Below are 27285 nucleotides of genomic sequence, written 5' to 3'. Positions count from 1 at the left end.
AAAAATTACTCTCTATCACATCTAATGTTTGGACACATATATGTAGTATTAAATATAGACTAAAAATAACTAATTGCACAGTTTGCGACTAATTTGCGAGACAGATCTTTTAAGCCTAATTAGCCTAATTAGCCCATGATTTGATGCTATAGTAAAACATACGCTAATAACGGATTAATTAGGCTTAATAAATTCATCTTGCGAATTTATGACGGATTCTATAATTTATTTTTTTATTAATATCAAACACCCCATACGACGCCCCCATATGATGTGACACCTCAAAATTTTACAACCTGAATTTAAACAAACCCTCAGCTTGTTACTACTAACAGACTAACAGTACATCGATCTCACGAGACCTGGTAGCAGATTATCTATAGATCACACGGCCGGACGCTATATACATACAGAAATACGTACACAAATACGTAGTAGTAGGGTAGGGATGACATAACAGGTAGCCTGGCCCAGCAGGTACGTACATACGCCCGATCCGTCTCTTTCATCTTCAGTGGAGGATTGCAGTTGCAGGCAGTCGCAGTCCCAAGACACGTATGCCTCTCACTCTCAGTCTCAGGGGCACTTGGGCCTCTTCCTGGGGCCGGCGGTGAGCATGTCGCGGTAGCAGGGGCACTCGTTGCCGCCGCGCGCCGGCCCCGTGGGCACGCAGTTGCACTCCTCGCAGCAGAGGCCGCAGGACCTCATGCACGCGCCCCGCGCCCGCCCGCACCGCACGCTGCACTTGCCCGAGCAGAACCCTGCAGCAATACAGCACGCGCGCGCCGGCGTGTGCCGGCGCGTCAGCGGTCACCACCAGTCACGCACGGGATCGAGACGGACGGCGAGCAGAGCACGCCGGCCGCCTTGAAGCCAGTCACGGGATTCATGCACGCGAGGACGTCACTCCTACGTACCCGAAGCGGCGTCGGCGGTCTGGAGCCACAACGCGGCCGCGACGAGCAGGAGGAGGAGGATCGCGGCGGTCTGGAGCGGGGGCTTGGCCATCGTCAAGGGCGCTGCTGGTGCTTGGAAGGTGTCAGCTTTGGGTGAGTGAGCGAGCCGCTCGCTCGTGTCCAGGCTCCTTTGTACTCGTGGGCACCGCCCCCGGCCCCGGCCCGACTGGGGTCAGGAAGCCTCTGGATGTCGCGCGGTTACCCGCCGTGATTGTCTGGTCCCCGTGCAGGACGATGCGGCTATTAATGCCTGCCGAGAAGGGACACGGCCGATGTGGGCCGGGGCGCCGGCCGACGAGGCAGCAGCAAGCCGTATCTGGTAGTGTGGTGCTTGATGTGGGGGGATGGCCGGATGTGGGGATGCACTGCATGTTACTCCAGCAGACCCGGGGCCCCCGGCCATGGGCATCCCAGAACCCGTGACGCCCTCCTGCCATGGGCGGGGAAGCGGGGTTGGCGCGCGTGGGCGGTCACGCCTCTGACGCCCGCGGCGCACGGGAGCGTGTCGATGCGCGATGGCTCTTGTAATGTCTCGCAGATACGCCGGCAGCACGGGCACCGGCTCACCGCACTGGGCCCCCCGTGATCCAGTGCCTCATCCTATGTACAATGTGGCTAATTTTACTATGCTCCTACTAGTAATTCATGGCTCTACGTTACTGTGATGCTGTACAAGTCCCTTCGCTACTGGAAAAAAAACTGCAAGCTAGTTCCTGCAACAAGTGTATTTACCAACAACTCTAGAGGGTACAACGTTTCACGTCAACTTTCGCGTCTCGGATGTATAATGCTATCTCGCAAAAACGTGTATAATCACAACCAAACCAACAGTACAGGTGTACATGGCTCTCAACACCAAGCGTCAAAAAGGCTACATACAAATACAATACAAGCTACAACAATCGAATGTAAGGAATGCAAACTGCACACTAGATACAAAACCAGGACAGATGAGGAAGAAAGGAAACGTCTCGAGTTCTAGCCGAAAGGCGACGGCACGGGTCCAGGTCCACCAGCGAGGGCGTCGGATCTCTTGATGCTCCCCATGCCACAGATGACGCACCCAGGTGCGGAGAGCGCTGAGAACTTGGCGCCGCAGAGGTCGCAGACGTCGTGGCCGATGGTCGATAGCCGGCTGAGCGTCACGGAGCAGAACTGCGAGGGGTCCTCGAACGGGTCGATGGATTTGTTCGTCAGGCCCCTCTGTGCGCACATGTCGATCAGGCTCTTGAGTTCGTCCTGCTTCGTCAGGGGCGCCTTGGAGTAGAGGAGGTCCAGCATTTGCTTGGCGTAGGCGTAGTTCTGGACCTCCATGTTCCGCTTGATGGCAGTCCTGATGCAGTTGATCCGGTGCTTGGCCTGGATGGGCAGGGAAGCAAGGTGCCGTGATAGCCTGGCCATTTCCTCCTTCGCACTGAGAGCACCGGCTCCTTGAACTCTTTGCAGCCGAGCAATTTCCTGTGCAGAAACCATGGATGCTAAGCTAAGGCAACAATCTCAACGGTTCGAGGCGAATGACTAGCAATCTGATCTTAATCATAGATGTATTTCTCGCCGCATGAAATTGAGAAAACAAATGTTACCTGCAGCAGAGCGACTGCAATCTTATACTGAGCACAAATGGTGGCCTGCGCTTTGATGTCGGCTTCACGTGACTGGTCCTTTGCAAGGGCTAAGAATGCTTCGTCCAAACAAGATAGTGCATCGGTAAGCTGATTCTGCTCAAGATGAGCAAGAGCCATCTTGTAGCATTCTGCAGCAGGGGCACCAGCGTGGTACCTGTAATAATGGATGAGGATGTCAAGGAAAGCAGTCCAGACCCATCACATTTCTTTTCAGGAAATACACAGTACCTGGCCAGGCCGCACAGCAGTAGGTGCTGGAGGGCGAGCAGCTTGCTTTGCCGCTCCAGGACCCTCCAGAGCGCTGAGATCAATGGGTTGTGATGGAGCAGGAATACCAGGTCGAAAGCCATGTGCCTGTGAAGGAAGAGCCTGGCCTTGTGAAGGAAGTGGCTGACTCTGTGGGGGAACACCACCGTCGGGCAGGCCAATAGAGTCCATAGGAGTGCCTGGTTGCTGAGGAAACTGGGACTGCTGCGGTGGAAACTGGGACTGCTGTGGTTGTGCTTGTGGCGGCACCCCACCATCTGGAAGGCCAACATTAGCCATCATTTGATTAGGTACTGGTCGGCCTTGATCCATACCAGGAGCAGGTTGAGCCATTCGTGAGAGGACTATTCCAGGAGGAGGTAGTTGAGCCGCAAGCTTATGTGATGGAATAGTGTTCTGGAAGAAGTCCTCAGGGATAGGTCCAGCCGTCACTCCCATGCCTGCAATAACAGGACCTGTGGCACTAGAAGGTGCCTGCGGTTGCACTAAAGCATTTGTTCCAAACAAATCAATTGCAGCATTCGGCATTGCTGGGGAAACAGCTGCTGCAGGACCTCCTGGTTGTGTAGGAGCCTGATTAAAGTCTTGAGGTGTCCCTGATAATGACCTTGTCCTACTCAGCGGAGGAGGACCCAAGCCTATCTGTTTAGTGGCTTCTTTCAATTTGTTGACATCAACAGTAGATGCAGCCGGTTTATCACGTATCCTTATATGTATCTTTTTACTCTTTGAGGTTGACTCGTCTTCATCACTACTTCCATCGTCAACAACACCATATAAAGTCTTCTTAAAGTCCTCGGCAGCTTTTGCCTGTTCATCAGCAGATGCAATCTGGACTCCCAGCTGCCTTGCCAAAGTATCACCAACCGAATCACCACCAGCAATTGCCTTGTTTTTCTCTGCTGATGCAGAAGACACCACCTGTGCGTTCTCACTACTAGCTGCAGCTATAGCTTTAACCAAACTCTTTTCACTTACTTCCACTACATTACCCCTTCCTTTCATCACACCCAGGTACACACCAATATGATCTGCAACAACGGATGGGATACCAGCATCAGTTGTCTTCATATAAGGCATGACTTCTCCTGCAAGCTCCCACTGAGGTATATTCTTAATGTTAGTAGGTGTTTTGATCTCCCAGTTTCCTCCTGCCCATTCAGGGCCTTTAGGAACCATACTTTCAGCAGCAAAATTGGCGAATACGCCCTGTGTCCATCCAGTCGAACGAACTCTTAAAATTCTCTCAAGGTATCGCCTCAACTCAGAATCTGTACCAGATTCCTCCAACTTTTGCGCAAGGCGTCGCAATGCACTAGGGTTCAGGTGACATATAAATAGATCCAGCATGCTCTCATGATCTGTAATGACCTCAAAAGTTTCTTTTGCACTGTCAAACTGACCATACCTGAAAATATTTATCAAATGTTACGCTTTAATTCTTATGAGAGCGTATCTCTTTTGAAAATAACATTGAAGAAACTAGAAGTAGCAGAAACAAGACAAGTAAATTGTACAGAGCAGTAAAGAGTTGAATTATATCAATGGGAAAAATAATACTCCCTCCATTCCAGATTATAAGACGTTTTGGCTTTTCTTGATTCATAGCTTTTGCTACGCATCTAGATATATGTTATGTCTAGATACATAGTAAAAGTTACGAATCTAGAAATGCCAAAACGTCTTATAATTTGGGACAGAGGAAGTAAATCATTTAGTCATTAGGAGACAACAATAACAAAGCATTTTAGTTCCAAACAAGTGCATGTAGGCTAGACCTCAAACCCAACAAGAGACAACAAAGAGGGGAAACTATTTAAAAGTATAAACAGGTATTAATAATAGCAAGAAATATTACTGTTATTATTATATTAACTACTCTTGTTATTAATATTCATCAGTAGAAGGCTTCAATAACGGCCAGATAGGTATCAACATCAACATACATAACAGATCGTTTTATACTCTCCCCCATTTCAATTTATAGGACGTTTTGTCTTGTCTACATACGTAGATTTTGCTATGCACTTAGATATACATTATTGTCTAGATACATGATAGAAGCAATGTATCTAGAAAAGCCAAAACGTCTTATAATTTGGAATGGAGGGGGTATTTAATAAACTAAAATTCTATATATCTAGTCTGCAAATTCTTCTGGCACCAGAAAATTTGCTAGATGAGTATCTAGCCCATCATGGAACATCTTCAAAAATCAACTAGCGTGGATTATAGATTCTGTCTGGAGCAAAGAAACATGAGAATATCACAAAGTATATTCATGAAAGGCTCTGAAAGTATTCAGTCGATGGGCATCTTTAGTGCCTCTTATATTTTGAGAGTGCTTCTTAGCCACTTACTGTGAAAATTCAAAACTTTAGGGCATGTCTAAAGGCTCAAGTCTAAAGTATTTGGAAATTGGTGGTCATAAGATGTAACAGAAAAACAAAGATTGAACTATCTTCAAAGTACTTCAGATATTTGTCGATATGAAAAATGATACTCCCTCCGTCCCAAAAAGAATGCAATTCTCAATTCCCAAGGAGTCAAACAAATTTAAGTTTGACTAAATTTATACAACAAAGTACTAATATTGATGATGCCAAATAAGTATCATTGGACTAATGATAAAATATACTCCCTCCATCCCAAATTATAGGTCATTTTGGTTTTTCTAGGTACGTAGCTTTTGCTATGCACCTAGCTATATGATATGTCTAGATACATAATAAAAGTTATATATCTAGAAAAAACAAAACGACCTATAAACTGAAACAGAGGAAGTATATTTTTATAGTAAACCTATTTGAAAATATAAATATTGATATTATATTCTATTCTATAAAGTTGGTCAAACCTACAATTACATTCTTTTTGGGACTGGGAGTATATACTGGATAAAAGTTATGAATGATTGCAATTTAGCCATACAGTGGAGACAATATCCAAATCAAGATCAGGTAAAGATGCTAGGTGAACGTACTTTATACATGCATATCCCAATTCTCGGAAACGCTGGAACAGATGAGAAGTGGGAGGGCATTGAGGATAATCTCTGGAACGCAGGAACTCATCTTTCAGAATTGACAGAGCAGTAGAGAACCGGAGAGCTTTGATTGCATAATTGCAGCGCATGATCTAAAACAGTTAGGGAAGATGCATTAGCCCAGGCAAAAGAGAAGGCTGTCAATAAGAACACAAGTTAAGCTCACTTGGGTAAACTGAGGTCCTGCTTGAGATAATGATACAGCAAGGTCTCCACAAACAGGAGGTCCTTTAGTTAATATGTCCAATGACCTCGGAGTGATGCGTAAGCTATCAAACCTGCAAGAAACAAGTACCAAGAGATACAATGTAATCGGAACATGGAGATCCAGCCAATACAAAAACTATGAAAAAATTTCACTAACCAAATAGTGACATAAACCATTAACAATCACATTGCAGCACCTCTGTGCTAAAATTCAACTAGAGTAATTAATAAGCATACTAAAAAGTGGACAACACACAACAGAGTCCAGAAAAAAAAATACCTCGAGGTTATTTGGTACAGGACTTCTGAAAGATCAAGTTTTTGCTCAAAATGTTGCTGCATGGTAGCAAATCCAATGAGAAGAGGTTCAAGAAGCCCAACTAAACAGCCCCTTATTTCCACACCCTTTTTCTGTCTTGGGTTTATATCCGTCGGATTTACAAGTAGCAGGCGGTCATTCAATGCACCAAGTAATACTGAAGATACAAAGGAATATGGTTTAGTTCAGCACAGACTGGGCAAGAAGACAAAATAGTAATATATTGATAGCATGACAGCAGGGTTGGAAGTGTCACAAAGAATCTAGGTTGATCATACTATAAAAAAAGTTGTACGGTAACTTAAATGGATCTTACCTGAACGAGGGAAGCTGGTGGAGAGGATTGATCGGACTTTGTTGTCCCACCCAAGCATACTTATTGCAGTTGCGCTTGAGAAGATAAGTGCTGGTCCAACCCACAACATTGATCGATAGTACAAAGTGGTTAAGTGCTCAACAAAGAAGACTGGCTATCTAGAACAGATAACAAGCATGATCGCATAAAAAGATAATGAGGGGGGGTAGCTGCAAGACTTAGATAAAAAGGATATTGATGGGAGACCGCGATCAAACTTTGTTGAGCTGCTTGATAGTATATCAAGATCAGCAGAAGCAATTAGCACCCTCTGATTTGTCAATATTCCTACTACAGGACCTCTTAGAGTTGTTTGCCAGTGGGCCTGCATAGATAACAAAATTGATTACAGACAACTACCAGTTAAGTAACTAGCTGTGCCTATGATTTTGGTGGTGAAACTGGTTCTCGAGTACAATTTACATGAATTTTAAGAGCACAGATACTTTCTACAGAATTTTAAAAATAGTGCATAGCATATGCATCTAACAATGACATCTGCCTACAAGCAGTAAGATTTCTGTCCTGTCTACAGCCCACAGCTGAACCATGTAATAATGAGATTGAGCGCATGTGTCATGCAAAGGCAGGAATACAGAAACGGCTTCATTTAAAAAACTCATGTCTAATGCTAATAGCACAGTTCTAAGTGAAAGAATGTGTTCTTTTCAGTGGATATTTAGTTTTTTACAACTCAACCAAAGCAAGCATCAACACTACAACAGCACACGAATGGAAGAGTGACCTATATACAAATTAAAGAAGCAAACATTCAGAAATTGCTTGCCTCAGAAAATCAAATTATTGTTCCTATTTGGATAATAAAGATCAAGCTAAACTCCAAGGACTTAAAAAGAAAATGTTTGGACCCATGATCAGGCATTATCAGCGATTTAATATTCAAAGATGGGAATGGTCCTTAAGGAGAGAATTAGCAAAGATTAAATACCTGAAGAACAGTCTCATTTGGTTTCAATTTGATAAACTTCTTCCCGTCAGTTTTTGTTGTAATGGATAGCCCGTTGTCTGTAGACAGCCTATATCCCTGCAGAAGCTTCGCAATTCCAATATGCTTTCCCGAAATCACATACAACAAGGTTGATTCTGTAGGACAGAACAGTGCATCAGTAATTATTCTCCAGAGTTCCACATCAATAAATTTCCAAACAAGGCAACCCTAGCAGTCTCTCTTTTTTTTTCTTTGATGAAAATGAGGGAGACAAGAGTTGGAAGAAGGACGAGTGGAAAACAGTCCACTCAGCCTACCTAGAGGAGAAGAAAATATGCGATCAACCTCTGATTCAAAAGTAAACTGTAGAGGACCTTGGCGTTCCGTTGAGTTAGCAGCATTATCAGCAAAAGTGTTTTCTTCAAGCACAGCAGCATTATTTTCAAGAGCTTCCTTTGTGGCTACAGCTTTGAGACTAAAGAGATTAAGGCTAGTTCTATCTTCCTCCAGAATAGCATATTGATTATCATCTGGGCCCAAAAAGGCAGCATCTAGACCTAATAGAGAACCGCATACCGCATGTGTCAGAAAGTCAAATAGAAAATACTTAAGGTCTCAATGAGATAGGTAAGTAAGATTCATTCCAAAAAGAGAAACCTCTTATTGAACTTCCTTTGCTGTTCGCTGTCTGTAGATCAGTCTGCTCCCAGTAAAGAACAACTTCATGTGCCACTCCAGCTGTACCACTTAATTCAAACACAACAAGAAACAAATGTTGTTTTGGACTGTATGACATATTCTTGGGATGGCATTCCACATTTGAAGGAATCTGAGGATGGGTTACATGAGAATTAGAGAACAAATAAAAGGTAACAAACAAGAAAACATTGTTCTGATGGACAGTCAATACCGTTGAGTAAAGCTTCTTATAGAGATTGTCAGCCCCGGATGCTAAGTTATGGGCCATCAGGTTAAATCCATCCAAATAGAAAGCTCTAACTGGATACTGAACAACACGGGTTTCCTTGTTGAAGAAATTCAGCTCTAGATGGAATGGCTAGAGTTGCAAAATTAACGAACTGTTTAGAGAGCGAAAAGGGAGCATATAAATGAAAAGATAAATTACTCTAACAGTTACCTGACAAACAGGAACATCTCGCAAAAGGTTGCTAGAATCTGAAATTGTAACAAGAGGTAGGCGAGAGATTGGACCACTTTTAGCATGCCCTTCCATGAAATGCTGCGTAAATAATGTATATATATATATATATATAAGAAATTAGAAATGGTCTACAAACACAATTGTTGACTGAGCTAGTAGAATCAATCAATGGATAAGGAGTTAACGACTCAACTCATAGGCCATAACACATTAGGAAAATAGAAGACTGAAATGGAAAACAGATGGCCAAAGCCTGTGTTTGAATGTGGCAACACAAGTGACATGGCAGCACTAAAATATGCACAAGATTCTTTGGGAGGCCTCATTGTCAAGCACTCCTAATTTATTTATTTTTTCTGCAGCACTGCCACTGAGACTGTACAGGAAACAGAAATAGGCCTTACATCATATATTTGTGTTACCTAGAAGGGTTCAACAAATGTGTGGAGGCTGTAACAATTCAAGTTGAGCCACTAAAAGAAAACTGGTAAAAGAAATACTATGAAACCACTGCCAAGAGAACTGCCACATACACTGTGAAGGAATGCCTTCCTTGCAACATCTGAAATAGTTAGCTGGCTCTGGCTGACAATAAGAAAACAGGTGAAATCAAACCAACAATCAATATGACATGAAATCAATAGAGTTATAGTTACACAGAATCATTATTGAACCCCCAAAAAAATGAATTCATCAAATAGAAAGTTTTTATGATCTACGTAGGTAACACTGAATTTTACCCCTTCAAGTGCTGCTCTTGCAACTGTGCCTGAAGTTGATGCTCTGCTAATATTCCGGATGATCCCAAGGCTAATAGTTTTTCCTTTAAAACAGCAGCTGTAGCACCAGAGCAAACCATGATATACTTAGGACATTTATAAACTGCTTGAAATATCTAATTTTTTCCCAAATCTATATCTCTTATAAAGTAAAACCCCACTACAATATTTCTCTGCAATTCCGTGAAGCCACATCATCTCAAGGCCCCACCAAACCACTAAGCTCAATTATAAATTACACTCCCACCAAATATCTTGAAGGAATGAAGAGACATGGAAATAATTGCTGCAAAACCATCAAGGAACCAAGGGGTCATGCAAAAGTATTTATCCATCATGGGCAGTTTACGACTCCACACAATAAATTATTTTTTTATCAGTTAAGTTAATTGCTAATGTACGGAAGATGCCTAAATTATTTTATCTTGCTTGCTCATTGTAAATTGTGGAGGGTCCTAATAGTAATTCTGTTTTACAAAGTACAAACCACCTGATAATCATTTAATATTTCCCCTCTAGGATACAATATATGTGCATTGCTTTTCAGCTCTCTAATACTTTTTTCATTCATCAAAAATTGTCTCCAAAAATCCAGCAGCAACGCGCGGGGAATTCTTCTAGTATACCATAAGTATGATGCGGCATGTAAACCAAGGATTGAAATCAGATCAGTGTTGTATAAGTAGCGTGCTATGTTGCATTATTTTGTCCTGTACGAACCAAGGTTCACATTTCCACAAGGGCCCCATTAAAGTAAACATGAAAATAACTCCAGGAAAAGGAAGGTTACCAGTTGATCCCCTAGCTCCCTGAAGAAGAGCAAAAAGTTGTCTCCTTCCTTCTCTTGTGTATGCAGCCTTGTTCTTTGCAGCTTCTGTCCCAGACATATCCTACAAATTGAATATGTCAAGTGTTTCTGAAACCCTTGTCATTAAGTACCAAACTTATTTAGGTTCATAGTTAGCATGGCCTAACCGCAAAAATTACTGCAGCCAAATTGAACTTGGGATGCACTGCCAAATTTTTAATTCGGGGTAATGGGTACACTGCTTCTCCACCTTGAAGAGTTAGTATTTTTGTGATATCCATTGTTTCAATAGCTGCACCAGTTAACAAGCAAAATTATTGCAGAAATCATTTCAAGAAAAATAAAGGAGTAAATAACCCTGAAATGTAACTGTAAAGTAAGAAAGGCAGCTTGAGAGGAAAAAGTGGAAATAGCTACGGAATTTCTCAATTTTCTCAAAAGATGATAAGACTAAAAAATAACCTGCGCGCTCAAAGAAATGAGTTTCCATAGGTTGTCTGTTAGGGTTTATTATAACTCGTGTCTTCCACACTTGGAGTGCTCCATCCTTTGAAATAGTAACAAGCAGCCGCAGTGTAGGAAGCCAGGATACAGATGTGATAGGCTGAGAACCAGCCTGTGTACTAAGTAAAGTGAAAGGCAAATTCAGATGGCAAATAGACAGAAAGATGGCTATGTCAGAAAACAGTGTAATTAGAGGATGAGTAGACACCAACAAAGAAAGGTGCATGCAGATGATTGACCGAGACAAAAACACATAATTGCAATTTTTCGATATCCATTTGATGCCAAGGAACTGCAAGCATTATGTTAGAACTTTTAAGTTAAAGTTCATGTGCAAAGATGCATTAAATCAGATGTGAATGCAAGTTTTTCTTCTATGGAGCAAACAACCACATAACACAGATGGGTGTCTAATACATATGGCAGAACAGCATATATTCAAAACTAAGTCCTACCGTGGATTGTCCTAAGGATAACTGTTCCAGTTTCACTGGTGCTTTAAGGAACTTGGTGTTTGACTTTGCAGATAATGAACATTTCATTAGCACTGAAATCAAAGTAGCAAGCAGTACTGGAAAGAAAAGAAACAATGGGCAATACACCCATGACACTATAGCTGTATTTTCCAACTCTCAACGCTCTATAAGGATACTTACATTCCAATCATACTTGGCCTCTCAGTTGATACATCCCAATGCCAGGAGAGTACCACCTCTATCACCAACAAATATCCACTCTAGGGTCGTATGAAACCCAAAAGCACCAGCTCCCATTAGCTTAATTGTACTGTCAACAGCAACTGAAACATTGTGCGATTAAGAAGCCGATGGGTGGAAAATCACAAAAAAACATATGAATTTAAAATACAGCATCACATCTTACGTTGTAAGGTATAGTGTACAGCATATGTCTGGATGTTGTAGGCACGTATCAAGCCCTTCAGCATAAGCTACATACTAAAATCATAAGCTTGGTCAGATATGGGAAAAGGCAGAAACATGACAACATAAAATCAAAAAACAGAAACAAGTAAAGATATGACTGTTTACCAAGACAGGGAGGCGGGGATGGCAAGCCAGGTTAACGATGGGCTTTTTAAGATCAGTCTTTATTTTTGTTGGCGGTCTCCCCCCATCAACAGTCCCTACAACTAGAAGAAAGCAAGAGGTTAACACGTGGAAGTGAACCTGTAAAAACAAAACCAAATGGAGGATCACTTTAAGCCTCCGAAGCGAACACAAAAAATAACCTGCCAAGCTAAGAGAATAACCTGTTACACTCATTCTTTTGTGGAAACCAAAAAATACAATAGGCTCAAGAGGTGTCAATGCAAGATGGACTTCTGTATCTATTGAAACATGATCTGATTTTTTCTCAGGCGAGTGCAGCACAAGTGTCTGCTCCGTGGCGAAATCACAGGATCTGATTGTAGCATCCTGCAGAACAAGAGATAACAGAGGGGTCAACAGTTGTACAAGCTATTAATAAAAGATGCAAAACTCACAGCCAGTAGCCAATAGCAGTGCATGCAATCAGAGGCTGCTAGAGAATAATATTATTCACTCTGCATGGCAGATGACTAGATATAAAATGGGCTAAAGAATATGCCTAGTTGCCTACTAACAAGAATGAAGCATCATCACTTCTCTGATTTTCTGTGAACAGTATCATAAGCATTTGACTCACTTTGAAGGCACTTCAGTTCTAGCAATAAATGGAATTACTTTTCCAGAAGAAAGAAAAACAAGTGAAGCACTGAGACATACCTCAAGAATAGCAATGACAACATGACTAGTTGTAGGGCTATATGCCATACGAACAACACGGGCGCCAAGGTCAATAGAAGCTATCTTGCTTCCCGTCAGAGCATCGAACTCTGCAAACAAATAAGAAACCTGAGACAACTCAAAAGATTTGTATCCACACAAGACAAATATCAATTAAAGAAATCCATTGAGTTCTTCAACAAACTTTAGTAGTGATAAATAATTTTTACATTGTATACATTGCATTTAACGTTGCCATCTTTGATAGGAATAAGCAGTTTGGTTATCACAAAGCAGCAGCCAAATGGTTTCCCCAACAAAGAGTACAAAGATTAAATGAGTGAATAAACAAACTACTTAATGTATGCTACAATATTTGAGGTCAGCAGAGGCGCAAATGTGATACCATGGTTGTGACCAACTAGTTGTGATGATACCATGTTTTTCAACATTCTAAGGCACGAGTTTGCTAGTTATCCACATATATTTGTGAGGGATACACGATACAGCAACTGAATTACAAAACCTAGTAAGATGTAAACCTAGGCATCATTCTCTTACATCCCAAGGTGTTTAACTTTGACTAACAAAATCATCATTGAAAGCACAGATCAAGATATGGGACTGATCTATAAACTAACCAATCTGCTATTGTAGGTTCATGTAATCTACTCGACATGTGAACATTACTCATGAGATGCCATAGTTTTAAAATGGGATCCTACAGAGTTGATCACAAGCTCCCTTCAAACCTAGACTTCAGGCAGTGGAGATCCGACTCCCCTTCCAATTCCCTCGTTTCCATCACCCGAGCCAACCGGATATCAGTCCCCCAGATCAGTATCGGTACAACCCACCCGAGTCACGAACGCCCCCTTGGAGCTTTAATCCAAGTATCTACGAGGCTACAGCGAATGGGTAGTCGAAGCGGCGTAAGAGAGAACGCACCGACGACGTGGGTGCCGATGGCCACAGCGACGATGGCCTGGGAGGAGCGGAAGGCGGCAGCGTGCGGCTGCATAGGGCGGGCCGAGGCGCCGCGGCGGCCGCCGGAGTGGCGGAGGTCCAGGTGCTGCACCGTCGTCCACTCCATCGGGGCGCCGGATCTGGACTGCTCCGGCATCAGGGGCTTGTTTGGCTGCCACCCTGAGCCGAATTTGCCTAGCCGGAGTCCCTCCCTGTCCCCCACCCCTGCGTCCGGCCGCCTGACCGCCGGCCTTCAGCAGCTGAATCCTGCTGCGAAGCAACCTTCTCGGGTACAGATCTCAGACTGGAGGAGCAGGCGGATTCGGAGTCGATGGGATCTGGGGATGGCAAACAGAACGCACCGACTGGAAATGGTGCGGAAACATACAGATTTCTGTTTGAGCCGTCGGATCATGTACCAGTGGCTTGGACCTTCCCCGGCACAGCACATTTCGCAAAAGCATTTATCGTGCTTGGGCCAGCGCTACCTGAGGGATTCGATATCTATCTTCTCCGACGACGACGAAAAAAAACAAAAAAAAAACTAGGTGCTACGAAACAAATTTGTCCCTCTTATCATCATTGTATGGGTAAAAAATTATCTATATCTAGGTGCAACAGACACTTTAGTCTATTGCAATTGCTGGGTGCAAGAAGCTCATTAATGTCAACATTCTCAACTACTCCTTAAATACTCAAAAATAAAGTCGTTTTGGACAGCGACACGGTCTCCAAAGTATTACTTTGACTCCTTATTTTTATAAAGATATTTATCAAAAAGTGATATATGTATATTTTTATGAAAGTATTATTCAAGACAAATCTATTTATATGGCTTTCACATTTCTAAACTCAACAACTTAAAAGTTATTCATGATTTATATTTCCAGATCCAAGCCTTTTAAAACGACTTTATTTTTTAGTATGGAGTACTCACTTCGCTATAATGAGCATCTGTTTCCAGCAGGCATGCACATATGACTGCATGCATATGCACACTCTCACTCAAGTATACATGCATGCCTTTAATCATTGTGGCCATACAAATGAGGTTTGGTTAATTAAGTTAACCAGGCGTACAACAGCCCAAAACATCATGTATTAATGCAAAGAACGAAATCAATAACATGCCTTATACAAGGAGCAAGAAAGATTAATCTGCTAAAGAGACTTCGTTGGTATTGAATCAACTAATCAAAATTCCTAATGCACTCGTTAGACTAAGGTACATAATTACCTTTCAAAAAGGTAGAGTGGCTACGCTAAAAAACGGTAGAGTAACTACACCATACACTCAAAAAAGATAGAGTATCTATACTAATGGACCAGTCACCCATACACATTACCGTAACTATCCCAACAAATAGTGAGAGCTAGAGTTAACTTAATTGGGCACACATGGTTTAACACATACGGAGTATTACTTATTATCATGTATGTCGATGCAAACATCAAAATTACTACTCAAATGACACAGCCACACATGAGATATTACTCAGAAGACAAAGACATGAGCGTGTGGGAATTAAATGTATGTGCTAATGCTGTAAAGCATGCATGCGTGTGTGCCTGTTTCAAGTTTGCATGCGTCCAATAGAGGTATAGTATCAATGCTTTCTTGGTTGGTAGAATAAATGCCTTGGGTAGAATAAATGGTGGGCCCCTTGAAGCGATAGAGCATGCTTGCCAGACTCTTGAGGTGGACAACATGCGTGACGCTAAGTTAGAGGAGCTGTCATCTAGACCGCTAGAAATAAATCATATTTATCCGAGATGGGTCGACTCACCATTACGGGTGCCCCTGAGGCCATAGCTACTGATTCCTCGTACATGAACTACAAGGAGGGCACATGGAGACACTGGGAGGGCTAGGAGGGGTGCGATGAAGCAATGGATGGCACATGCTTATATAAGCAAGAGTTGGAGCGAAAAACGAGCGCCTCTGCATGCATGGGTGCAGATGCAAGTATGGTAGCTGTATTAATGGCGACCATCCCCAACCACCGACCACCTCGGGAGCAACATATACACAACCCAAGCCATCTCTTAGATGCATGGATGCATGTGTAAGTACAAATATTCCTACATAGTCGGTGAATTGTTTTTATCTGATGGTAAGGAGGAGAGGCATTAAATGTGTCCACATGCCTGACTTGTTTTTATCTAATGGTAGCATGAAGGGGAGGCATTAAATATGTCCACCTGCTTTCGACCCACCCTGCACAGGTGAAGATGTCCAGTGCTTTCAAATTTACTGAGTGAATTTCTGGATAGCTTAGGGAGACACTCGTACATGCATAGAAATTTACTGTCTAGTATCTATTGATAGTAAATTCATTAATGTAAAAGGAGAAGGCACATGTGATATAAATTTCTCCTGTCATAGTAACTTTTTTATGTAAAGGACATGTGAAAGCATAGTGATGTAAATCCTCCTACCGTAGTAACTTTTTGTATGCAAAGTACACCTATAGTTTATATTATCCTTGTATGCATGGTCATTCAAATTTCCATCTACTTCATTGAATGCGTCCACTTGCTTCATCTATCCACTACTGAATGCATGGAGAAACGCTGGTTGTGACGCGCTTCATCTAGGTCATAGAATTTCTATCTAACGCACCAACTAAATAGAACATACGTGGACACCCTAGGAGATCACCTAGACGACATGCCTTCATATCTCTAATTGATTGCAATTGCCGAATGCGGACAAATTCATGTCGCTCGATTGCTTCGTGGGAAGAGGTTTTTTACCACTACATTATTTTAAGCGGGGCAAGGGAGTGAGAGAAATAACTGTTTGGTAGGATTTCTTTTAAAGATAAATAGGTTTTAATAGAGAGGACGCATATCTATTGGGCATGTGACCATTTACTTGTTTGCATGAAAATTTGTTTTCTCTTTTCCAATTAAATTATAGGATCAATTTTTTAACAGTTCTTATTTAAAATTCCACAATGATCTGATATGCACACATATATTGAATGTCCTAGCCAACACTTTTATTATTGGCACTATCATATATTAAAACAGCAAAAAAACATGGGTTTTAGTTCTTCTTTCAATGATTTCTTGAGGCGTTATCGAAAGCCAATGGTCCGCAAGAATTCTGGAGCAAATGTAAAAAAAATATAGCTCTTTTAAGCAAAACTAATGCATCTACTCATGCAAGTATGTGCAACATTGCTAGAACAATAGTAAGAGTTTGGTTCAAATGTTCAGAACAAGCTAGCCAAATGAACCAACCAATATTATTGGATACAATGTCACGGCCATACATTTGAAAATCTTACTCTTTTGACCAACTCAGATTCAACTGAACATAATTTGAGCAAAACAAAACTAAATGAATTTATTTCCACCCCATTCAAAATTTTGATTCCTTTTCAAAAGAAGAGAACATGGGGCCACTTAGGCCAGTGATGATGATGACATTCTACCGACTAAAGATTAAGACACAATTTCATAGTTTTATATACCTATATCGAGCCTATTAAGTATGTTTGCATTACTCCACTGGTCCTGACCGACAGAGAATGGGCATGTCCATCCAAATAAAGAATCGTTGGTGTTCTAGTCACATGAAAATTTTCACGGCATAAACTCGAATCTCATTGTACACCGACATCATGAGTACCAACAATCTAACTTTGATACTTAATGTCTTGCTATGTTTCTCTCATGATTTGTCATTTCCACGTACCACGAAATAAGAAGATATTGTTAGGAAATTTAGGTATAAACACAGAGGTTGTTCCTCTCCCATGACATTTTTTCAATAGTAGTTAGAGCTCTTTATATAAACCATACAACAGTCTTAATAATTCTTCGCAGCAACTGAAACTTTGTTCTCCTCTATACAATGGGCACTATATTTTTGTGATCTTCCTAAAAATGTCAATAAGCTACCATACAACAATATTGTTCATCCAATTTTCACTATATAGAACTCTTCTTGTGTAATGTTGTTGCGAGATAGTAGGGAAATTCCATGCCTCGAAAATAAGATATATAAGATATAGTATGAACATAGAAGAAGTCGCCACAGCCACACATAGAGCTGAGCTATACAACATGCCTCCCATTTCTGAAGAGAAGAAGTCCAACAACATATAGCTATTGATTAGGATCGGCAAGGAAGCAACTGTCCAGGTTGCAACCTGCATCAAGATGCTGAGGTCAGTTGATAATGCTATATAGTGAATTTGCAATTTGACGGAACTACAACAACTAAGACATTCAAATTCCCATCATTCAAGGATAAGATCAAATTCAGACTTCCTGAACAATTAGAGCACACATTGAAAGATAATATGTCAGTCGTTTAACACATAAATAATATGTTTGTGTTTGTCTGCATTTGGTAGATAGGAATGTAACCTAGTATCACCATATGTAACTAGAGAGGTGTCTTGCCTCCTGGGTCTCTATACTCTATTTATATTGTCTGAGAGGCTCAATGTAATACATTTGCATGCAATCTTTCTACTTACAGTTAGAATCTAAATGGGTTCACCAAAGAGGCTCAACGCAATACATCCACACACTGTATGTAATCTCGCTGCTTATAGTTAGAACCTAAATTATTTATATGGGAAGAAACCATACAGTGACAATATAACAATGAGTTAAGAAAACAATTTTTTTAAGAAACCAAGAAAATTTGACACCTTTACATGAGATGAGAAACTCTGAAATAACTAAATTGGGCTATCATTAAGAAAATGAACAACCCATTATATTTTTGGGTAATAGGACACTGATGATATATGCAAGCTATGCCTGCTAATGTTTGCAATAAAGCCAACGATATTTTAGCGCAACAATATCTACCACCTATTAATAATCATTGGTAATGTTGCAAAGGTATGTAAGCTTACACACATGTCCCAAACAAGTAGTATGATTATAAAGTAAAGCACGTATCAGCATCATAATGCTCCTAGATGCTAGTTCTAGATGATAGGTATTTTTTTGAGAATATGCCTTAGCATGAGTTAATTATTGGTAATCTCTACAAACAGTATTTAAATGTGAAGTGAGAAACACATAGCTAGGTTTGTCATAAGGCGTAGTTTGGTAAGAAATTTGAGCTTGGTCTTGGAATGGTAAATGAGTGAGCTAGTGCACCAAAGCTCGTCAAGCCTCATGAGCTAAGATCAAGCAGTTTGGGAAGGGTTCAATTTAGTCAAACCAATATTAGCTTATCAAGTTTACATTATCAATAACCATTACTTACTTTCATTCTTGGACCTATCTTGTACACCCCCATGACTTCCTCCTTGGAAACCAATGTTATTAGTGGGATGAGAGAAAAGGGGAACTGAATTGACTGGAGCACATTGAGCCACTCACTGAGAACATCCAGCTCAAAGCCAGATTTGTTGAAGAATAAAGCAACGATTATAGTTGGCACAATCGCGAAGCTTCTAGTGATCAATGCTCTAATCCATTTTTTCAACCGCCAATTCAGAAATCCACCCATTATAAATTGTCCAGCATAAGTTCCAATTATGGTACTACTAGTGCTAGCTACTAACAATCCAACACCCCAGATATAAAGGATAGGGAAAAAGTCCCCCCCAAACTTCTCTTGTAGATATTTTCCAGCATTCTCGAGACCGATATTATCTGCTTTCTTGGTACCATGAAATCCTTTTGCAAAAACTGTTGTGACAAATAAATTTATCATGAGGGGCACTACCAATGCTAGGGTCAATTCAATGGAATAGTACCTCAACGCTTCACGAACTTCATATTCCTTGTCTAGGTCAATTTTTCTTGATTGCACAAGAGCAGAATGGAGGAACACATTATGGGGTGTGATAACACCTCCAACAAGACCAACAGCTTGTTTTATTGATCTTGAGCTCAGTTTTGGAACCAGAATACCTATTGTACAAAAATTACAATGTGATCAACTGAAGATAACATCACATCAAATGGCTATTATGTAGTAGAGCCACTTGTTGCACGGATGGCCCACCACCACCACGGGCTTAAACCTCGGCCTAACCATCTCACTTTTGATTGTGAGCTCTTTTACAAATTTTGAATAAAAAAGGAGGTTAAGAAGAAATAGACACTCACCGATTAATAGATCTTTGCCACTAGGCTCGGTCTCTACAAACATCCATGCGAAGGAACACGCCATTGTTGTAATCAGAACCGCAAATAGAGCTTCCAACTTTCTCACCCCATAGTTCTCCAGGGAAAGAAACATAAAGCTGATGAAAATAGTATTATGGTAAGTAGGGTGCAAGTACAACCCTCCAACCATCTAAGCACTAAATACAACAAAATCAGTGCTCACAAGTCATGATGTTAACAATAAACTTTGTAAGGTCGTATAAAAACATAAGCTTTGTTTTACATGGCACTCTTATACTACTCATATTGTTGGAGACATATTGGAACAAGTGCACCATATGTCCATACTAGATAAAAACCCTTGTTCAGAGCACTATTGTATATGCTAAAAATTGGGAGAGAAAAAATATCATGCGCTTGTGTTGTTATAGCTCTTTATATGCAACGTAAATAGAATAACTAAACATAGTAAAGTTTGTCGATCGGTTCTTCTAGGTCACCATGTTAATACCATCAACATTTATTTATCTCACGTGCGTCCAAGTGCTTTGTTGAACTATATGCAATAAATCACTAATAATCTACCAGCAGGCTAGACAAAAAACAGAATATCTATCACATTTTTAATACTTTATATGATAAATATTGGAATATAATTGGCTATGTTCTTTCAAGACACATCTATGGGAACCCTAGGGTCAAATAGACAAATTTTACTACCCTTATGCTACACTCTATCTAAAAAATTAAAAAGGCAAAAAGGTTATCTAGCCGATGACCACCGGTCTCCAAAAAACATTGTAGTGACAAGGCCTAAATACCCTAATCTAAAAAACAACTTAAGATTTAGCATCAACATCGCTTAACCATTCATCATATATGCGAAATGACTGTCGGGATTTGACAACATTCCATATACCAAGAAGAGGCAACCAAAGATGCTTACCAATCCAAAGTGGTAATGACAACGCCGGCCCAGAGTGGCAATAGGCCATGGTGGAAGATCTTGATGGTAATGGCACTTCCGATGACCTCCTGGATGTCGGCACTGACCAAGGCAACCTCAGCCATCAACCAAAGCGCGCGACGCACCTAGTCCGGGTACTCATCACAACACAACTTAGCAAGGTGCCTTCCCGTGGCCACCCAGAGGCACGTAGCGTGAAGCTGCATGAGTAGGCCCATGGTTGTGGCCCACAGGAGCACCCAGAGCAGTGTGTGGCCTGTCGTGGCACCAGCCTGTAGGTCACCCTCAATGTTTCCTGGGTCCACAGATGCGATGCTCATTAGGAAGCTAGGCCCATGAATAGCCACAACTTGCGCCATGAGACGGGTGGCATGCAGCCCCCCGAGGCATAGAAGGCACCCTCTTCATTGGCATCGCCTTTGGGGTTGCCAGAGACGAAAACAATGACCTTCTCAGATGGCTCAAACGCACGCTCCTCACATCCTTCATTGTTGTCTGAGATGGCAGAGATGAACGACGATGGTCGGAGGAGGGCGCGGTGCTAGGCTTCATAGGCGGGCGGAGAGACACTCACAATAGGCTCTCTAGCGGCATCCGCATTGTGGTTGCCGGCCATCGAGAGGTAGGACTAGGTAGATACACAAATTAATGCTAGTGGGCCCACATGGTTTTTGTTGAAAACAACCTATGTTTGTTGCCGTGCATCTTAGGGACTCCTATATTTAGAGCCTATAGGACACGAGGCCATGGAAAACTAACATGAAGAACGCTAGAAATGAGAGGACGCCGACTTAGATAGGTAGTAGAGTAGCAAAACAACACTTACATAAGCAACATAGAGAGGCTAATGCAGAAAAATGCAAATCTATATTTTCTATTTACAATCAGGCCCTAACTTTCTAAACTAAGGGCATGCTTATTTTATACTTACATGCGTATTGATCATAGAATGAGAATTTGGAAACCATAGATTCTATTTTTAAAACCATTGACTCTTGAATCCTAATTGTTGATCACTGAAGCTATTTGGTATTCTACAATTTGACCATATACTAAGGAAAAATGAAACACCATCATTCTTATAAGGGTGCTAGATGAAATGATCGAAGACATGAGGTGAATAATGATAGTATTTAGCAATCTATAATACTAGAAGCATACTCCGCACGTTGTTGCGAGAATTGTGGATTAGGGATTGCATGGTACGATAACGTATTCAACAAAATGTTTACATGTCTTGCTTACATGGACATTACAATTGCATGTACTAGTAAATTTTAATTATATATGATAGTGCATTGTTTAGTTGGACAGCTTGCATGTTGAGATAAATAGTTAATGGGGTTTTGCTTAGTGGATTTTAATGATATGTGATAGTGCATTGCCTAGTTGGATAGTTTACATATTGAGATAAATAGCTAGTGGGGTTTTACTTTATAAGAGTATAAGATAAGATAAGATAAGATCATCTATCTACAAACTATGCTGATCAAATTGTGTTGCTAGTTGTATGAATTTATTCAAGTTGAGTTATGGAAAGGTTATCCTACTTGGCGTAGGGACCCATTATTTTGTTGTTGTTGTTTAAAGTCTAATAAATAGCAAGCGGTGCATCGTGAAATCATGTTGTTGCATCCCCATAAAGATTCATACAAATGGGTAAGATCTAGGGATGGTAACTAGGCGGATTTGGGTCGAGTGAAGGCTCTACAGATTCAAACCCGAAACCCAAACTCAAATCCAAAACTGCCCTAACACCGATTCAGGTGAAAATCCACCCCACCATCAAACCCAGTGGATCCCAAAACCCAAAACCCACCACTATATGGCAGTACAATAAAAACAATAAGGAATTTTTGGAAACATATGCATACTATATATACCATATTCACATGTATAAACAAGAGTCAACAAATAACACATAATTCCATGACTCAACTTAGAACAAGCCTAATAGCTTACATAAATAATCTATTAATTAAGGGCATGAGTTTTTATTCAAAATGATTTATTTTGGATCTCCATTGGGTCTCCGCAGGTGGAAACCAAAACCCAAAACCTAACCCGATAAGTTTCGGGTCCCTGAATCCGAAGAACGTGGGGGGAGGGGAATCACCCCGCACCCACAACCGATGGACCCGAAACTTGTGGGCCCCAACCCAAAACTGCCCACTGCCATCCCTAGTAAGAACAATGGCAAAAATAAGAGATGCGTATGATATTGTAACATGCAACATTTTAAATTGTCATAATTTAAAATATTTACCATTGAGTTCATCATATATTATTTATTCTTCTTCTTTGCTTGTTTGGAAAAGCTCTCGAGTAGGATAAATGATTATAAGTGGTTAAGAGACCTAATTTTGGTTTTGAATTGAGCTAAGAGCATGAAAAGTGAAGGGGTACAAGGCCATTTGACTATGGAGTGTATTTGGCACGCATTTAGTACTCTAAATTGAAGATCAACACCAAGCTCAAGACAAAAATGAAGTTTGAGTTCAAATGATGATCAAGATCGATTGGAAGAAAGAAAAGGACTCAAACAAGAAGAAAGAAAAAGACTCAAATAAGGAATCAAGGATCAAAATTGAAAACAGATTGAGTTCATCATACAAGATCATCAATCAAATAAGTTATCATATTTCAATTGGTACTAATTGGTGGTCCTTTGGTGACCGGCCGACTTCGCCCTAGTGCTCGAGTTGTTGTGCATGTGAGGCTATTAGGTGCCTGAGCTTCTATACTCGTGACTCTAGTGAAGTGGTGATCTAAAAGGACATTAGCGGTATCACATTGAAGAATAAAAAAACTGATCAAGAGCAAGCAAGTTACCCCAAGAGAAAGCAAGCTTTGGAGAACAAAGAAAGTGATCATTTCTACAAATGGTATTACCGTCACAAGTGAGTATCATGACCAACAATAGTTCTCACAACATGTGGTATCTATCAAGAATCGTAGGCCAACCATAACAAGAAAAGAAGCACTTGATCATTAGTGGTGTTTACTTCATACAGGTGAAGAATATATTTCAATATTGATGATTGGTCTTGACCAAGCTATTAATGGACTTTACATTGCTACTGGAGAAATGAAATTGGAGTCTACCTCTTCTTCAACATAACAAAGGTACCATTGTAATATGCATGATCATTTCATCCCTTATTAGGGTCATGCATAACAAATGAAAAGTTTAAATTCATGCTCTATTACTATAGCTTGAATTGATTGTTTGATCTAGTGGTATTATATGAATTTGTTAATGAGATAGTGAAGCCAATGCAAGTATCTGATATGTTTTGGATTGCAATGCATTCCTATACTCAAGAATTAAATATGAAAATAATTTAACCTAAGTTTGAACCTTCATCCATCCATTTCTTGTCACATTGATCATGCATATTTGAGGGTCTTCATCACTTGATATTTTGAGCATGTCAACCGTGAGCTTGTGACTGAATCAATTCACCTATAATTTCTAGCCATAGATTTCAAGTCACTTACTTCTATTGATCAAACGATGATTTATCCTCCACAACGATATGGCTTTCATAGATTGACTAGTACCTTGACTAAGTGTAAGTACTCTTTTCTTCAACCTAGCTAGGGTGAAGATATGAAGAAAATGGGTAAATATCAAGAAAAATTTCAAAATTAAACGCGTTTAAAAGTTTTTACGATAAAAAACATAAGACACAACCAGCACAAATCCATGGTATGAAAATGCATTCGATATTAATATATGTTGCATTCATGTTATCTCATATTTTTTGTTCCATACAACGTTTGTCAAGCACGTTTAGACATTGACTAGAATGTTTTTGAGAATTTTCTAGATTCTTTTAATATTGTCTCATTTTCTTAGATTTGAGGTTATAGAGATATTTTCATGAGCACTAAATATTTTATTTAAATTCTTTATATCCAGATATGTCTCTATATTTTCTCAAAAATTTTAGTTGCTTAAATATTTTTTGCTTAAAAACCTTGAGAAGTAATTATTGAACTTTTTAACTAAAATATTAAAAACCAAAAACCACTTCAAACCAGGATAGAAAAGGTGATTTGAATGGTTTAAAGTTTGAGAATAAAAATTAAACTACAGCCTATTGGCAATAGCTCAGGTTAAGATTTTTACCGGTAAGGGTGTCCACAGCTGTCCTAACTACCGGCTAGCTCGGAGACTGCACGCTAAAAGTTAGCAATCCAAAGGACTATGTATTGAAGCTACTCCCTCCTTAAATAACTGTTGTCATCGGTATGTGCGCCATAAGTTTAATTAGATTTATAAAAAATACGTGCAATATTTGCATCTCTAAATAAATTTATTAAAAACTAGATTTAAAGATCTTTCCAATGATACTAATTATATAAAAAAAATATTAATATTTTTAATAAATATTTAATTAAATTATTTTTTGAAAAACAAAAACAACATACATTTAGAGACAGAGGGAATAGCTATTTGAGTTTTTTAATACTGAAAGCATCTAGGCCCCTAGTTGGATTTTGGTGATTAATGTCAATACAAAGATTACTATGACTAACGTGTGTTTTGCAGAGACAAGTAAGTTAAGTCATGGTAATGGAGATCGATTGGGCAATCGAGGTTGTCATGCCCCTACGATGGAAATCGTTTCGGTTTTCAAAGGATGGACGACAAGGTTAAGGATAACTAGTTCTAAGTGTCGATTGGAGTTGGAGAGACACTTAGAGTAGTTTAGGACTTTGTTTTTTTTTCCTTTGGCCATACTATGAAGGGGGGTATGAATGGGTAGCTTGACCTAGTTGAGTCTAGTGAGTTAGGTGTGGTGCACACTTATTAAAACTAGCTCTAGGTAGCTCCTATGAATGCCTAAGATCCTTTGGAGCAAACTTCATTCACATATGTTCGGAAGTTGGAAGTGAATGGAGGGTCAAATACTGACCGGACGCTGGCTCCGGTGCGACCGGACGCTGGCCGCAGGGTCCGGTCAGTTCATTTGACCGAGAAGATCAAGTCTGGTGTGACCGGACACTGGGAGGTCATGTGACCGAACGCTGAGGGCCAGCGTCCGGTCAACTCCAGCAAGGGTCCAGACTTGGAAAAGTGTGACCGGACGCGTCCGGTCAGTGTGACCGGACCTTGAGTATCCAGCGTCCGGTCGTTTACAGTAAGCATCCAAGAGCGACCGGACGCGTCCGGTCGGTACTGATCGGACCCTGACAGCGTCCGGTCATCACTTGAATGCTGGTTCGCAGGTTGAACTGACCGGAGCGTCCGGTCATCACGACCGGAGCGTCCGGTCATCCCGCAGAAGCTCATAACGGTTCATTTTTCAGGCTGGCTTATAAATAGAAGCTCCACTCGTGAGTGGAGCATCCTTTGCTCATTCCAACAGCTGAGAAACACGTTTGTGAGTGCCAAGAAGAGCAAGATCCTAGTGAGGTGTTTGTGATTTGAGAATCCAAGAGAGTAGCCTCACTAGCAAATCAAGAGTAGCAAAGTGTGCATCCATCTTCTCATTAGGCTTCGTGTGGTCAAGTGAGAGTTCGTGCTTGTTACTCTTGGTGATCGCCATCACCTAGACGGCTTGGTGGTGATCGGGAGTTTGGTGTTGACCCGGCGGAGCTTGTGGGTGACCCAACTCAAGTTGTGAGCGGCTTTGGGTGATTCGCCGCGACGGAGTGTCGAAGAATCAACCCGTAGAGAGCACTTGATCCTTGCGCGGATCAAGGGGGAGCTACACCCTTGCGCGGGTGCTCCAATGAGGACTAGTGGGGAGTGGCGACTCTCCGATACTTCGGCAAAACATCGCCGTGTTCCTTTCTCTCTCTACTTACTTTGAGCACTTACTTTGAGTATTTACTTTGAGCAATTCAATACTTGTTTTACATCCATAGAATTGCTTGCTAGAGTAAGTTTGGAACATAGTTTGAGAGGTTGTTGTGCATTAGTTTGATATAAACACTTTTCTAGGCACAAGGGGTTAATTGGGCTATCCGTAGGATTTGATTATTGCAAGAGAATTTAGAATTAGCCCAATTCACCCCCCCTCTTGGGCATCTTGATCCTTTCAATTGGTATCAGAGCCTCGTGCTCACTTTTAAGCTTAATCGCTTAGAGCAAGATGTCTCACGGGGATGGACCTCCTCCTATCTTTGAGGGAGATGATTTTCCATATTGGAAAATCCGCATGGAGGCATACTTAGAAGCTCTAGATGTTGGAATTCTTAGAGCCGCCTCTCAAGGGTTCCCCGCACCTAGGAATGCCGCTCAACTTCAAGGGGATGAAGTGAATTATGAGAAATGGAATGCAAAGGCTCGCAACACCATTTTTAGAGGCCTTTGCAAAGAGGTGTTCAATCGTGTAAGGAACCACAAAGACGCCCATGCTCTATGGTCGGACGTTTGTGCGCTCCATGAGGGAACCAAGAGTGAGCGTGAGGAGCGCTATCATCTTGTGATTAAAAAGCTAAATTCTTTTGAGATGTTTCCCAAAGAAAGTGCTAATGAGATGTATTCTCGATTAAATGTTC

General features: G+C 41.0%; 1 protein-coding gene and 2 pseudogenes across 1 annotated transcript; all 3 read right to left on the bottom strand.

Annotated features, from left to right (window-relative positions):
* Positions 1–215: 215 nt before the first annotated feature.
* On the bottom strand, positions 216–1070 carry LOC136538646 (peamaclein-like). Its single transcript, XM_066530615.1, has 2 exons — positions 918–1070; positions 216–761 (listed from the first exon to the last, which is right to left on the bottom strand). The coding sequence occupies exons 1-2, from the start codon at positions 1006–1008 to the stop codon at positions 577–579; spliced, it is 276 nt and encodes a 91-aa protein (XP_066386712.1). The 5' UTR covers positions 1009–1070; the 3' UTR covers positions 216–576.
* A 641-nt stretch (positions 1071–1711) lies between these two features.
* On the bottom strand, positions 1712–14164 carry LOC136522937 (uncharacterized; annotated as a pseudogene).
* A 3487-nt stretch (positions 14165–17651) lies between these two features.
* On the bottom strand, positions 17652–21385 carry LOC136522929 (metal transporter Nramp6-like; annotated as a pseudogene).
* Between the last annotated feature and the right edge of the window lie 5900 nt (positions 21386–27285).

The sequence above is a fragment of the Miscanthus floridulus genome, chromosome 2 (genome assembly GCF_019320115.1).
Source record: "Miscanthus floridulus cultivar M001 chromosome 2, ASM1932011v1, whole genome shotgun sequence".
NCBI lineage: Eukaryota > Viridiplantae > Streptophyta > Magnoliopsida > Poales > Poaceae > Miscanthus > Miscanthus floridulus.
Note: the sequence above shows the minus strand (reverse complement) of the source record. Positions and strands in the feature narration are given on the sequence as shown.